The sequence below is a fragment of the Rhinatrema bivittatum genome, chromosome 4, assembly GCF_901001135.1.
Source record: "Rhinatrema bivittatum chromosome 4, aRhiBiv1.1, whole genome shotgun sequence".
Classification (NCBI taxonomy): domain Eukaryota; kingdom Metazoa; phylum Chordata; class Amphibia; order Gymnophiona; family Rhinatrematidae; genus Rhinatrema; species Rhinatrema bivittatum.
In genome coordinates, this window is record NC_042618.1 from 363,865,080 (window position 1) to 363,881,070 (window position 15,991).

The 15,991-nt window shown below is 42.1% G+C and overlaps 1 protein-coding gene across 1 annotated transcript in view; it reads left to right on the top strand.

Annotated features, from left to right (window-relative positions):
* Window positions 1-1,409: 1,409 nt before the first annotated feature.
* Window positions 1,410-15,991, top strand: part of SYN2 (synapsin II) — a 758,733-nt gene continuing 744,151 nt past the window's right edge. The window contains exon 1 of the mRNA XM_029600782.1: window positions 1,410-2,372. Within this exon, the coding sequence (XP_029456642.1) occupies window positions 2,014-2,372 (359 nt within the window). The 5' untranslated portion in view covers window positions 1,410-2,013. The remainder of the gene's footprint in view (window positions 2,373-15,991) is intronic.

Here is a 15,991-nt window from a genome sequence, read left to right on the forward strand (position 1 = left end):
CTTCCAAGTCCTTTGTTTCTTAATGAGGATCATTATTTTATAGGCCACCCAGGGTTGCCAACTGTCCAGTTTTGGACTGGACAGCCAGGTTTTCAGGTATTCTGTAGCAGTGTCCAGTCAGAAGTACCCACCGGACACTAAATGTCCAGTTTTGCAGGTGGATCCTCCTTTTTCCCCCACAGCCTTTTACAGGAAGAGAAAGGCAGGTCGGAGCCTATCGGAAGAGAGCTGTGCTTTATCCCTGCCTCTTTTCCCATGCTGTGATTGGACAGCATAGGGAGATGAGGTGGAGCACAGCGCAGCCCTCAGCTCCCAGTGGTTCTGCAGATACATAGATACTCTGTTTAGGCAGTTCACTGGCAGGATCTAACACACACACCTCAAGTGTCCAGTCTTGGTCTATGGAAAAGATGGCAACTCTAAGGCCACTCCATGCACCTGATATTCAGCTGCTATGCATCTGCTGTACCTTGTTCCAATCTCCTCTCCTGTTTTTCCTTTTCTGAAGCAGGTTGGCTCACTGTCTTCCATGTTGTTACTGTAGCAGGGCTGCCACACTCCTCATAAGCAATGCTTGGGTGCCCTTAAACTACATGAAACCAAACAGGATTCCCAGCTCTACCTCTGGGAAAAGTAAAAAAAAATAATAATCCTCTGCTGTCTCCCTACCTCTCTCCTGCTGTTGCTACTGTCTGTCCCTGTTCCTTCTGCCCTGCTGCATTCAAATGGTTGACCTCCCCCCTCCCTCCCTTATCTTTCACACCCGCCCCTATACCTGCCCTTCCTCTTCCACCCTCAGTTGTTGGGACCCTTCCTAATTAAATTGTGAACTAGGGGTAGGCTGTAGGCTTCAGCCCAGTTATTGGCCTCTGGCCAACCAGGGTGGCGTGGCGGCTATTTCTGTCTTTTTTTTTTTTTTTTGAGGTGCCAGGGACAAAGCAGCAATAGCAGGAAGCACAAATATTATATTGTATGTATTTTTATTTTTTTTTACATAATCACACACAGTCTCCCTGTATTCTGCAGATAACAAAAGATTTTTTTTAAATTTCTAATTCTGGTGATTTTACTGTATTAGCAGCAGCTCTGGTTAGGTAATGGGACCCTGTGTTTGATGCTCCCGTCCAAGGACAGAGACCACAGTGCAGCCTCTGGAAACATGCATTTGCAGGAAATGCTGAACTAAAAAGAGAGAAGCAGAGGGACAAAGCAAAGCAGAACGCGCGCAAGGTTCATTGGGGACGAGTTAACGAACGCCAGCAGAGCACTGTAAATAATAACCATCAGCCTGTAATTATAACCTGCCTTCCAGAGGTCGGTGACTGATTGCATGGCTCCGCTCCCTCGCTGCCAGCTACAAAGAGACGGGAAAGCTCGCAAGCGAGGGAAGTGGCCGGGGAGGAGGCATCACAGGCGGCCGGCAGCAGCCCTCCTGTCTAGATTTGCATATTCATAGGGAAAACCCCTCGGTAGCTGTCCATTTGTGGGGAACAAACATTCTCCCCCTCCCTCCCTTCTGCCGGACCGCCCTGATCTGTTCCCAGCGGAGCATCAGCTGCAGGCAGGCAAAGCTGAGCCGCAGCAGCGTGGCTGGGGCTCCACCGCAAAGCAACGGGGCACTCCCTCTCTCCCGCCCTCCTGCGCACACCTCCCCCCCCCCCTCTGATTCACTAGAGTGACTACAGAAGAATAGGGGGGGAAAAGACCCAAAACAGATCAGAAGGCGAGAGCCCAAGAGCTGACAAGGCATAGTGCCTGCTATTATTTGCACACCTCAGACTGCCATAAGGAATAATAAGCCAGCAGCAGGGAGGAGGAGGCAGACGGGTCTGTGCCATCAAGCTGCCTGCATTCAGAAATTCCAGAGTCTTGAATTTTATTTTCATCAAAAGAAAGTTGCTGGGGTTTTTGGAGGGGGGTTTTTTTTGTTGTTGTTGTTTCTCTCCTCGCTGGTTGATTTTTTTGGGGGGGGGTTTATTTTCCGCCCTTCGCTTCCATCTCCGTCAAAGCCAAATGATGAACTTTCTACGCCGAAGGCTCTCCGATAGCAGCTTCATCGCCAACCTGCCCAATGGCTACATGACGGACCTGCAGCGCCCGGAGCCCCAGCAGCCGCCGCCGCCCCCGGCCGCCGCCTCCTCCACCTCCTCCTCCTCGGTGTCCCCGGCGGCGGCGGCGGCCGAGAAGAAGCCGCAGCCGCCTCCCTCCCAGCCCTCGGTGGGCAGCAGCTTCTTCAGCTCCCTGTCCAACGCCGTGAAGCAGACGGCGGCCGCCGCCTCGGCCGGGCTGGTGGAGCAGACCTCGGCGGCCACCGGCGGGGCCAGCAAGAAGTGCAAGCAGCTATTGGTCATCGACGAGCCTCACACGGACTGGTAGGTGCCCCGGTCTTCACCCTTCACCCCGGGGAGCTCCCTACCCTCTTCCTGCATGGGTGGGGTCTGCACCAACTTCTTTTTTTAAATGCTCGTTTTTAACTGCTGTGTCTCACATCTGGATTTTGGCCCTCCTTTTTCCTAGCTATGCCAGACCCTCACTCTCATCTTGAGCCCCTAGGGGGTTGATATTCTCTTTTTTTTTTTTTAAAGACTGATTTGCTTTATGATTATTTTGTTTACACGGGGCTTTGAAGAATTGTCCAAAGATCTGGTCATTAATATCAGGGTTACTCTCGCATAACCAAGGTATTTCAACTTCCTGACTGAACAAATAAAATGTGCACAAGCCTTCTCACCAGAATATGAGTAAATCGTAAGGTTTGTAGTGAGCAGCCTGCGAAGATTGTATCACTATACTTATTTATACAAAAGTGTACTGAAATCTCAGCCAGGCAGACTTACAAGCACATTCTTCCAGCAGAAAAAGGTTCATCTGTCTCCTGAAGATCAGTTTCTGTCTTTTTTTTTGTTTGTTTGTTTGTTTATAGGTGTCCAAGCCAGGGACAAGGCAGCACTAGCAGGAAGCATATATATTATATTGTTTGCAGTTTCCCTGAATTCTGCAGATAACATTTTTTGTTTATTCCTTATTATGTTTTTTTGATTTAAAGAAATAATCTTAAATGGGCAGGATGTGCTTGGCATGCTGTTGATTGTGTGACTTACCTATAATGGACTGGGTAAACCTCTAGGGAGGAAGCGATGTAAGCAAATGATATTGCTAGGGCAGCCCCCAGCTTTCTGTATGTGAATGGTTTGCTCATAACTACTATATTATTGGTGTTCAGTATGTCCACTTAGTTGACATTAGATATTTTCATAGCAAAGAATAGAACTGGAAAATTTGATTATCACCATATGTGTGCAGAAAAATCTTAGTGTAAATTTCATAAGATGTGTAAACTGTGGCAAACCCAGATCTGAACTACAAAGTTTAGCTTTAATATACATATTGGATGTATGAACTCTGCCCGTTTTTACTGTTGCATGAAGGTTATGGCACAATGCTGTACAGGCCACATTATGACTAGTTATTGACATATGACAAGTTAATTCAATCAGAAAGAAATAATTGCCGCTGAACAGTTTGAAAACCATAATAAAGAGATGGCAGTTTTTGGGTGATATTGCAAAAGTGTGCTCTGCTTTTTGGATTTTCTATTTGCAATCTCAAAAATACGATTTTAAAAACTGATGAGAAAAGGTGCATACATTTGTTTCTGTTAGTCTAATCTTACCAATATCATAATGGAATTGCTTATTCTTTACTCTTAGAGGTGGATGTACTAAGCTGCGATAACAGCCCATGTTAATCTCCGGCAAATTACGTTTGTGAAGAACTGAGCATTTTAAAATTCTTGCAATAACACTGCTGTTATTGCAAAAAATGTAAAGTACATCTTCTTGAGGAGTAGTTGCATTTCTTAGAATAATGGGCTTTGTGTTTATTTTCAGTGCATTTTAATGTACATAATTTTGCTATGCAAACATAGTTAATGTGCCGATTTACATAATCATGCAGCTCATTACCTAGTTTTGCATACATTTTGTGTCGACATTTGCAAAAGCTAAGTATCGTTTGCAAGTGGAATGGCATGCCTTATTGGTTGCGTTGGCCTGGACTAATGCATTTACGAGCATCAGCACAATTTATTGTGTCAGGATTACAGGCGAAAATGCAGTCCTGTTTGCTTTCTGCTTAATGATAACATGTAGACAGTGTGATGCTGTTATACATGAAAACTGGAGCACATCCTGTATTGGGGTTTGATTAAAACTAACAATTCTACTGGACCTAGGCATTTTATCAAGCCTTTGGAAGTGATCTTTTGTGCCACTGAAGAAAGTTTTTGATTTTAAACATGGTCATATAAATATGCAGTTGCCATATTGGGCTCCCACTATTCATATTGCATTCTGTTTACAGCATATGTACAGCGTGGAATTCATGAATGGGGAGTCCTGGCTGATGAAACAGTGGGAAGCATAATCCCCCCCGGAAAGGCAAAAAACGTTTCACGTATTTAACATGCAAAACAAACTTAAAGAAAGCTGCATCAGATCCTCATTTTCGGAAACACTAAGCTGTAATCCATCTACTTAAAAAAAAAAAAAAAAGTAAATAAAACAAATTGTAGGATAAAGATGCATTTGTGCATAAAAAAATCGAAAGAAGGAACAACAATCCCATAAAATCAAACTGCAGGGTTCCTGCTGTAATATGAGTTGCAAAAAAAAAAAAAAGTAATCATTAATGGGCAGATACAAATATCATGAAATGGGTGTGCTTGCTTTCACAGTCTTCTGTGGGTTTCCTTCTATGGACTGTCATGAAATCATCAGTCATTCTAGTAAGTAGGTGTTCTCATAAGCTTCCCTTCACAAACCTTTCTGCACTGCAATTTCTGCTGACAAACCCCCCCTTCTTCCCTCCCTTCCCTCCTTGTTTGAATCTGCATAGCCAAAAATACCTGTCCTATTGAGCATTCCCCCCCACCCACCCCCCCCCCCCGGCATTTTCCTTCACATGCTAGTGTTTTTGTGTTGATGATTTTTCATTTCAATAATAATGAGGCTTACTACAATCAGCCGAAATGTATCGGTCGGATGCCAGGCACTTCAGTAGCCAGGCTCATTTCCCTTCTCCAGAATAGGCTGTCTTTATGCTTTTTCATATTGGAAGACAGTTGATAGTTGATACAGGGTTTCCAGCAGTTTTTCCCTAATAGACTGCTTGCTTACCATCTGTGGTCCAATCTGAGTTAAATTTTAACACGTTTTAAAAAGATGTGGGATGTAGATTTCTTGCTGTCTTGAAGAATGTGCCTTGCTGATTAAAGTGAATCGTGACTTGTAATTTACAATCTTCTGAAACATTTGTGAGTATAAAAGGGGTGGCTTGCCTGGGTGCATCCCTTCCAGAAAAGCAGGTGTGCTTATATCTGTAAACACGTCCTTGTGTTTGTAGATACCTGCTCTTTTTCCCCTTCTCTGTCTCCAAACATTTTTGAAAATGTTGCATAAAAGCATTTCTGGTACGTAGAATACAAGATTAAGGAAGGCGCAGGGAAAATAAATTTGGTTCAGGTCTTTTCATTTTTGATCCGTTTCCAGATGATTTTCATTTGCCAGGGTTTGGGGGGGAATGGAGGTTGGATTTTTCAGATCATTCATGTCAGCAAGTAGTGCAAGCCATTGGTCAAAACAAATGATCTGAACATTTTTGGGTTCTTACCTTTTCGCTGCCTGCGATGTCCTCGCGGCTTCCGCCCCCAACTCTTCCTCTTCTGGGGCAGACACCGCCCAGACTCCGCCCCTTTTTTGCTATAGCACGCGAAAAGGGACTTTTCACGTGCGAAATGTCCATTTTCGCGTGTGCTAGCTTTAGTAAATAACCCCCTTAGTTTGTTAATTAAATGGGAACTGTAAATTGGTCATTCTCATCTGAATGGGTTGTGTTAATGTAGCAGAATTTTAAAAAGACCAAGCCCAACTGTTAATATATTTCATCCTGCACAGCAATCTGAATTATGGTTAGGTATATCTGCATCAACCAGTAAAACATACAGTTTGTTACATGAACACTTTTTAAATTAAATATCAAACATTGAAATCTTGAGCAGCAGATGTCATGAGCAAAGATGCGATTAACAGAGATGGGCAAAAATATCACCAGGCATGACACTGATCTTAAATGCTGCCCATTACCTAGATATTAATAATCAGATGGGGTTTTCGTGAATGCATAATTAAAAAAAAAAAAAAAAAAAAGCATAGGGAAAATTACAAAATCTTGGATCACATTGGGAACTTTATAAATTTCCCTGTTATCACAGATTAAAAAAAAAAAAAAAATCAAGAAAACCCATCTGACCTAGGAAAGGAGCAGGTATATATTTTTTGTATTTCACTAAGGACAAGATGTTATAAATAAAGAAACTGAGAAAAGTTTCCTCAAGTACCATAGTAATATTAATACAAATTTACATTATACGTAATCTTGGCCACACCCTAGTTATTTAAAAAACAATGGAAAGTATATGCTACTTGAAGCAACAGAGATTGATCAAATAGCTCAACAGGAGGTAGCTGAACAGGGTGGGACAAGTCTGTTGCTTCAATTTACATATTTTTCCTGCTGCATCACAGTTGGGGAATTTCAAAATTGCTACAACTGAAGCAGCATTTAAAAGGGATGTATACATTTCCCTTGGTAAAGACAGTTTTAAAACCTGGAAACACACTTCCCTTTTGTGCCTTCTTCAACTCTTTGTATCAAACATAAAAGTTTCTGGTTCTTTTTCTGTGTAATTGGGATTCCTATTAGGTTTTGTCTATTTTTATTTGTGTAAAATAGTAAATTATACAAGTTGCAGTTTTTGTTAAGGTAAAAGAAAATTTCCATTTTCGGGTAATTTATCTTCATATACCCTTTTGCTTGTATACTGACAAGGATGCATGAAATTTTGCTTATGTATAATCCATCAATATTAAGAATTTTAAAAAGTCCCATGAGAATAAGAGACAATTGTTAGGTACAATAATATTCATTGTGCCTTTTAAATAGAAAAGGAGATTTAAAGACTAATGTGTATGCTTTGGAGCAGAAATCCACTAATGTCTGCTTTCTAGACAAGACCTGTTTTTTACAGAACAGCCCACATCAAGCTTTTGGAAATAAGGGAGATGAAAATTTGAAACCAAACAAAAAAACATTTGCTTTTAATATTCAAAATCCAACTTTAAATCTTATGTCTCAGTCCTGACATCAGGCACCACCTTTGGGAACTTGGGAGAAAGTTAGAAATTGTCCATAACATAAAATAGTTTTTAATTTTTGACATCACAGCCAAGATGGATCTTTAAAAATGTTATTCCATTTTTTTTTCAAGGGAAGTACTATGTGTTAGTTGGGGGTCACTGCCAGGGATAAGAGACCATAGGAGGCAATCAGATGGGGCAGGGAAAAGGTTCAGCACTTAAGGAAGGCTGGGAGTACTGTAGCTATTTAACGCAGCAGTAGCAGGAGGGCAGAAGGATCAAGGAGCAGTTGCAGTGAGTTTGAGGTAGGATTGGAGGATGAGTTTGGGGGGGGGGGATTAAATGATGGGGGAGAGTGGAGTGGCTAGAAGTGCTAGGGAGAAGAGGGAAAGAAGTGAATAAATGCAGACTGGTAGCCGTGCGGATAAATAGTGACTGGTGCTATTAAACAGAATACTACAGCAAAACTATCTGAATGCAATCTGACACAACAGGGAGTGTGTGAGCTGCTGTTGGGTACCTGAGGGATTTAGTGCTGAATTTCTGCAAGGGCTGTGAGAGATCTAAGAGCTACAGACACACACAAGTCACATGTGGATTTTATGTTATAACTGATGTAATAAAGCTATTCTGGACTGTATTTGTTGTTTACGAAGTGATAAGTAAAAGTTTTTTCATTTTGCCATTTTATCCTGTGTAATTTATAACCCCCTCACCTTCAGACCGATACAGTAGAAATTGTGGGAGAGCGGGCGAGCACACAGGCCACTCTCCTGTGCACGCAATTCAGAAAAAAAAATTATTCAAATTAGGGCCCACAGTAAAAAGTGTCCCTAGCGTGTCCCTAGCGCCTTTTTTTGACAGGAGCAGCAGCTGTCAGCGAGTTTGACAGCCGAAGCTCAATTTTGCCGGCGTCTGTTCTCAAACCCGCTGACAGCCATGGTTTCGGAAACCGGACGCCAGCAAAATTGAGCCTCCGGTTTTCAACCCGCGAGCGCGGGCCGATTTAAACATTTTTTTTTAAAATAATTTTTAACTTTTGGGACCTCCGACTTAATATCGCCATGATATTAAGTTGGAGGGTGCACAGAAAAGCAGTTTTTACTGCTTTTCTGTGCACTTTCCCGGTGCCGGCAGAAATTAACGCCCAAGCGCACTGTACTGTATCGGCCTGCTTGTGGCAAAAATAAAAAAAAACGTCTTCAAACAGTCCCAACAACAGGAAAAAATAGTGATTTTGTCACAAAACACTTGGAAAATGGAATGGACCAAAAATACTCATTACCTCTTGTGTCCCTCTAGTCACCAGTTTTGTAACTTCCCCTTCATTGGGGGTAGGGGAGGGGGTAGGGGGTCATCCTCTGTGGCTACAGGGGTGGAAAAAAATCTCTCTTGCACTCACTCAAGGAAACGAGATCCACACCAAGAACTATTGTTTTGAAACAGAATTTATTTAGATTCCACAAAGTAATCACAGCCCAGAGGAAGGAAAAGTTGGAAAAATCAGCATTTAGACCAAGCGCACAAAAATAAAAAATCCAAAAGTAGTGTCTTACCTTCAGGCCCAGCACTAGCGGGTGTCAATGTGCAATTGCATGGAGCGGCACACCCATGGGAGCAGTGGCAGAACCAGCCTCTCAGTAGGGTAACTAGGTGGTTGCCATGAGCTGAGAGGCACTCTGGGCACTGCCAGCATCACCCATCCCATGTCAGAAGAGGAGGGACCTAGTGGGGCTGGGACAAACCCCATTCCTCCATGATTAAAGAGAGGCCTGGTGGGGCCATGGTGGACATCCCGCTGCAGCTCAAAGAGAGGCCCGATAGGGCATCAGTGGATCCCCATCCTGGTGCAGCCTGAAGAAAGGGGGGTCCCTGAGAGAGTGAGAGCCTATGTGTGGGAGAGCGATAGCCTCTGTGTGTGTGTATTTGAGGGAGATCCTGTATATGTGTGTATGTGTATGAGGGAGTGTGGGTGAGAGCATGGGCATTTGTATCAGAGAGTGTGTGAGAGAATGAACATGTATGTGTGTGTATAAGAAGGAAGATAAAGTTTGTACTGCCTCGCCTCCCCCAATCTATGACAATCTCAGGGTGATTGGAATCAAAAGATCCCAGTTATGGAGAGCAGGACATTTTTTCCTTATCAATTTAATTGGGTGTTATTTAATATTTATGCTGGTTTGAACTATTTTATTGGTGATTTGGAAAATTTACAACATTTTTAAATTTTTAGATGTTTTATTCATCAGATGTTTTGAAATGTTTATTCTGTTTATTAGTATAGTTTCGTTTTACTATTATGATTCATTTTATTGTTTGATGTTTTATGAGGATGTGAGGGAGTCTATTAGAAACTCCCTTAAAACACTTTAAAGGACTGGCCACAGGTATCTGGCCTGGTCCTTCTTAAGGACCAACACTGCTAGGGATTCAGGTCCAGTGGAGTTCACTTTAGTCTGGGTTAAGTTGGCAACGGAGGGAGGTTAGCAAGGCCCTGGAAAAAACAGAGAGAGAGAGAGAGAGTTACAGTGTGCAAGAACCTCCTATGTTTAAAGGACTGTGCAATACCTGAAGCAAGGTGAGCCCTATTGTTTATTGTGACTCCTGAAGTGAAGGTGTGCTGCTACATTTGGTTTTGAGTTTGTTTCACTGTAAATAAAGTGCACTTAAGGAACAGCTAGAGTGTGCCTCCTGTTTTCTCTGGCTGTTATCCAGCAGCGGATTCCCGATGAAGACCGGCCTGGGGATTCGCCACCCAGGCCGGCCCAGGAGATACCACGTGGTCTGCCGAGCGCGGCTCTGTCACGGCCGCGCTCGGCAGACCATGTGACTAGCGCGATCGGCTTACCGGGAGATGCCCGATCTCCCGATAGGCCAATCTGCCCCTGCTGTTATCAAGCCGCCTACCACTCGAACTACCACAGAGGAATGGTAATGTTGCACTGCATACAGCATCTGGCTTGTTGCAATTTCTATTTCAGTTTTTGTTTGCACATTTCTATTTATGCTTTATGATCTCTTTATTCTGTATTTATCTCTAACAGTTAACTGACACCTGTGGGTATATTTTGTGTTATCTATAAGGTATTAAATGTCATCTGAATAAGATCTTGTATCCATTTTCTAAAATTTTTGATGCAATCCTGTCAAATGATTTTAAAAATAATTTTTCAAGGTGGCTATAACTGGCCAGGGCTTGCTTATTGCATGTAGGGCCCTTAGGAGTTTTTCTTGTAATGTCATATAGCCAAGTTGCCAGGTACAGTTAATGGCAGGCCAAGGTATACATAGTCTAGGGGTGAGCTTTACAGCTTGGTTGTGTGGACAACATTTGAAATTTGTGTTGAAGATTTTTTGACTCATTTTTTTCTGGTGATGTGTGATCCAGGGATAGATGATTGATAGAAATTGAAAAATGTCTTATTATTCTGTAGATTTTAATGAGGTCTTTCAAATGGCTTTGTAAGTTTATCATTTTAAACTGATTGTAAATAGTGTTTTATGATATTGTGATATTGTTTATGTTTTATTGTAATCCACCTTGGATAAATTGTTGGAGGAGGCAGAATACAAGATTAAATAAATAAACAGAACATGCAGGATTTCTATATCTTATAGAATGTCTATTGGTGTATTTCTAAGACTAGAACTGGAATGGTGGTGGTGGTGGGCGGGGGGGATGGGGAGAATGCTGAGGTCAGGGGGAAAGATAAACTATGCCCACCACTGCTCATCCATGTCAGTTTGAGGGGTGGGTAGTGGTGGTGGTGGGTGTTTGCCTTCTCCCTCCTCTTCCCAGTCTGACTTTCTTATCCTTTGCCCCCGAGGAGCAGAAATGAATTGTGAAGAGGGGGTGCCATCAATGATTTTTTCAAAGGGTACCATTTGCCTTAGAGCTGGCTCTGATCACCTCTGTTCCAGTACTCTACCAAATTACTCACAGTTAGTTCACTCCTCTAAGCCCAAAGGTTTTGGATAAAGCTCTCCTTGTTCAACTCACAGCAAACACCTTTATTCTTCTCCAGACCCCTGTAGAAACAGTTTCTCTTTAGCTGCATTCACCTTTCTCAGACTATGGCAGTGTGCTCTTAGACCTTGGGGTTGTTATCTTCCCAGTAGGCACACAGTCTGTACTCTGCTCCTCCAGCGGTTGTAATGCTGAACTATTCAGCTCCTCAAAAGACCTCACATCATTCTGTGCCAGGTTATAGCTCAGAATCTCTGAGAATCCTTGGATAAGATCCCCCTTCAATCTCCTTCAAAACTCCTACACTAGCTCCCCCACACTGTGCCTTATGGGAAGCACCTTTATGTCCTTCCAGAAACCCATCTCCTAGGGAACTAGAACCTCCTACAGCTCACCTGCTGATTTATAGTTCCCTGACTTTTCCCTGAACTTCCCTTGCTGGAAAATCCTGAAAATGGAACACAGAATATCCCTTAGTGGCCATCAAGGGGCCATATGATGTTTTTCATGGAGAATCAGCCTGAACAAAGCTGGCAGTGAACAGGTCTAGTTTTACACATAGGCAACTGCCTACAGTGCCAAATTTTGAAGATGCCAAAGAGGAATGTTTCCTGGCTGAGGAGAAGCCTGATTCTACTTGATTTAAGGCCATGCAACGGCACCACTTCAGAGTAGCACTGCCACTCCAGCCATCCCAGCTCTCTGATTTCCTACCCTGCCCATGGATCACCAGAATTTTTAACCTGGCCCTGATAATGAAAGCATACTGAGTATTAAAGATAGGGGTTAAATTATTACCTGCACTGCATTCTGATGAACACTTCAGCTGTTAGATAGCACAGAACTGGAAACGGTTACACATAAAACACCTACAGTACCTGAATGTGATCCACTTTGAAGCGCTGAAAAAAAAGTGCGAAAAGCGGAATATAAATCTAAATAAATTTTGGTGTGGGGCCTAAGGTGCTGATATCAGTACGTTGGTGTACAGAAAGGCTCAACACACAGCTCATCCACTGGGAACTGTGTAAACACTATAACATTGCTGTACCAGAAAAACACTGGGATGACGACCCTGACAGATTTTCAGAAAATGAAGTTGTGATAATCTGGGATACTCGATCGTCCAATAAAAAAGGTCAGTGGTAATAAAATGGATATCTTGTTAAAGGAAAAACCACAAGAACAGCATTGCTAATAGAAACATCAAGCAACTCTTCTATACTAGGTGAGGACTGACAGAAGATTAGTAAGTAACAATCGATGCAATCAGAGACCAAGAAAATGTGTCTCAAAGTCACATAAATAGTCCTGATTGTATTGGGCACAACTGGCTTGATTAAAAAGAACTTCCAAGCATACTTTGATACATTGCCTGTACATATTACACCCAATGAGCTCCAGAAAGAAACTCTCTTTGGCACAATGCAAGTATTAAGACAAGCATTAGCAATGCCTTTCCGACTGAGATTATACCGAACATACCCTGATTTACAAGTGAAGTTCATTGCTATCATGATATGTGCAAAAAAGAAAAACCCAAACCATTTGGAGACTCTATCCCAGGAAAGGAAACTACACTCTGAGGTCAGTGAGAGGTGCATCTTGGGATGCCTTCTGGCACTGGCAGAGAGAATAAAGCAAAATTATTGTGAGCATACTGATTCCTGGGCTTTAACACAATGGAACCATTTTTAAAAAATGCCCAGCAGAAACACCTTCCCCTGCTGTGTGCCACTTCTCCTAAGGAGCTCAATATGTAAAATCTGTGCAGATAATACTTCGGTGAATTTAATGTTTATTATAGATTCTGGATTGACATAACTGGAAAATGCAATCTGCTATATATCTCCAAGCTTTCCCATCGTGCCCTTTCTAAAATGCCTCAGTACTGTTCTGGAAGGATGAGAGGCTAATTGGGAAATGAATTCTCTTCAGCTTCCCTCTCCCTTCTTCCTCCTCTCCCCGTGCCAGCAAAATCGCAGGACCTCTCCCTGATTTGTGGAAGGAGAATGTGCTTGCTAGCGTCTGTCTCCTCCTCCAGCTGGATTCAGTCTCATGGTTTGAGCTATAGGAGCCTGCGGAGACTTCAGGATCCCATGCGGTTCCAGCCACCAAGTCTAAAGGCAGATGCTGGTAAACGAGCTCTCCTTCCTTCCGTCAGGGGGAGTCCCAGCAGTCAACCTGGGATAGGGGAAAAAGGAGGCCATGAGAGCTAGAAGTGAGAAAAGAGAAATGCTGCTGTCTGAGCAAACAGATATCAGATATGTCCTATTATCTGACCCACCTCCGGACTGGCACTAATTTTTCCTGGAATTTGTAGTTGATATTAAAATTAATTACTCGTTAACTATCAATTCTTATCTAAGCCCTCAGGGGTGAAAGACATGAGAGGTGGGACGTGGTTTTGGGCTTCATATGGAAATTTATATGCTCATTTACCCAGATGGAAGAATCTCAGCGGGACAGATTGGATTGGCCAATTGATCTTTATCTGCTGTCATTTACTAGACTACTGTCTAGCCCTTCCGCCCCCGCCCCTCGGGTCTCCTCTTGAGCTTTTTTCCTACATTCTTCCTCAGTTACCGAGTGCTGTTAATGTTTTGGCTCTGTTTCTGCTCCATCTTTCTGAAGCTCCCATTTTCAGTCCATTTATTAGACGCATAGAATGCGCCATTACAGAAAACCGATAAGGCCCATCTAGTCTGGCCATCTAAATACTGCAGACCCTACGTAATCACTGGTTTTCCAATCACTTACCCACTGAGAGGAAGCCTCTATCCTAGCCCCTCTCTTTCTTGAGTTCTTTACCTCCATTGGGAGGTTGGTCCCATTCATCCATCGCCCTTTCTGTGAAGATTCCATCTTACCAAATCATATTTTGTAATCTTTTTGTGCCATGTTATGGTTTGTTATGGAATGACTATCATGACACAAGTCACCAAGTTTTGCTATGGAAGCCTTGAGGCGGTTTTCTTAGACTAACATCAACAGGGTTTAAGACTAATTTTTCTAATCCCATATTATACATAGCGTGCAGTGCATATTGAAGTCTTCATACTGGGCAGAAGAAGGGAACCTTTAGTAACAATCCTTTTTCATTTTTAGGATTTATTAATAACTTGATAACACTAAAGGGCAGAGAATATGTAGTTTGTGCATCATCCTAAAGGAATGGAAAAAAAATCATTCAGAATAGTTTATTAAGGAAACAAACTGAGACCAGAAACAGTGAAATTTAGGGAGACTATGTGCCGGCATAGCATATTTCTAGAAATATTTCTGAAAGTGAATGGACACTCATCAATCATTGATTTTATTGTTAAGATATATGAATACACTGTTGCAGGAAAATGGTTTAACTGATACATTAAATTGCAGTGTGCCTGTCATTATTTATAGCAGCAAATGTATTTTCTTTTGTTCCATATGTCTAAAATGCAAAATAATTTTCCTGACTATGGCAATTAGCTACATATATAGGCAGAATCATTTATGCATATGTTTGTTTGTAATATCTTCTCATTTTGTGCAAACAGCATTCCATCTTTTATGCCTTGAGATATATTCCTAGGTGGAAGAAAACACAAAATATGAATAAATCTATCTCTGAAAATTCAGAGGAAGACATTTTCTGTAATACAAGTGCTGTGCATGGCTCTTCTTGTGGTCTTGCAGAGTTGTGATGCCCGTAATGTCTTCATGTCTTAATCTCTTGTGGAGACCAAGGCTGTAATTAGACATGTGCTGTGCGGTGAAGTAAATATTAAGCTGTCTTAAGACTGTATTTTGCACATTTTCTAACAGAGCTTGACTTGACAGAAAAGCAAAGCATTCCGGTTTAACAAAAGGTAAGATGTGTTAATGTGTCTTCGACTTTGATCATGAGTGATGGAAGGCGTGAACCTTTACCAGGATCATTGCAAATATAATCATTCTAATCCCTATATGCAAAGGACACTATTTAAGGCTCTAACTGCTGATCCAGGTAGCACCTTTCACATGCATTACTGCTTATCTAATAAGACCATCTATAATACATGGCTCCTGCGGTCCTCTATACCCAGTTTGCAATGTGTTAAAATGTAAACAGATATTTTCTCCCATCATTTATGCAGTATCGCTGTGGTTTCCAAACTTAATCCTCAGAGACCCCCAGCCAGTTGGGTTTTTAGGATATCCAAAATGAATATACATGAGGCATATTTGCATACAATAAGGGTAATGCATGCAAATGTATCTCACATGTATTAATTGTCATATCCTGAAAACCTGACCTATCGGAGGCAATATTTGTGCTAACTTGAGAAGAGTATCTCCATTTCCTTTTGACTTACCTGGTGCTGTTCCAACCATCTTGCAGTTTGAATTGTGTAGAATTGGCAGGTCCCATGAAGACAGTGGGGCCCATCATGGTTCAAATCACAAAACAGCTGGAGCGGAGCCAGGTGGGTAAAAGGAAAATGGAGGTCCCGCATGTAGGTTAGCGAGAACATTGGCAAGTAGAAATGTGCTTTCATTTGAAATGAAACTGAAAATTTGAAAAAAAAAAATTCCTATTTTGTTTCATTATGAAAACAAAATAAAAACAAATTACATTTTTGTTAGTTCATTTCATCTTCAAATAAGGCAGGAACCCCCCAGTCCCAACTAGTTAACCCATCTGCTGATCTAAAAAGCAGAAGTAATCTCCAGGTGGTCCTGCTCTGCTGGGTCAATTTTTCAAAATTGTGCTGGTGGAGCCTCAGGCCGGCACCATTTTGTTTTTCTTCCCTGCATACAACTAAATGGCACTGGCCTTGGAGCTCGTTGATACCATTTTGAAACT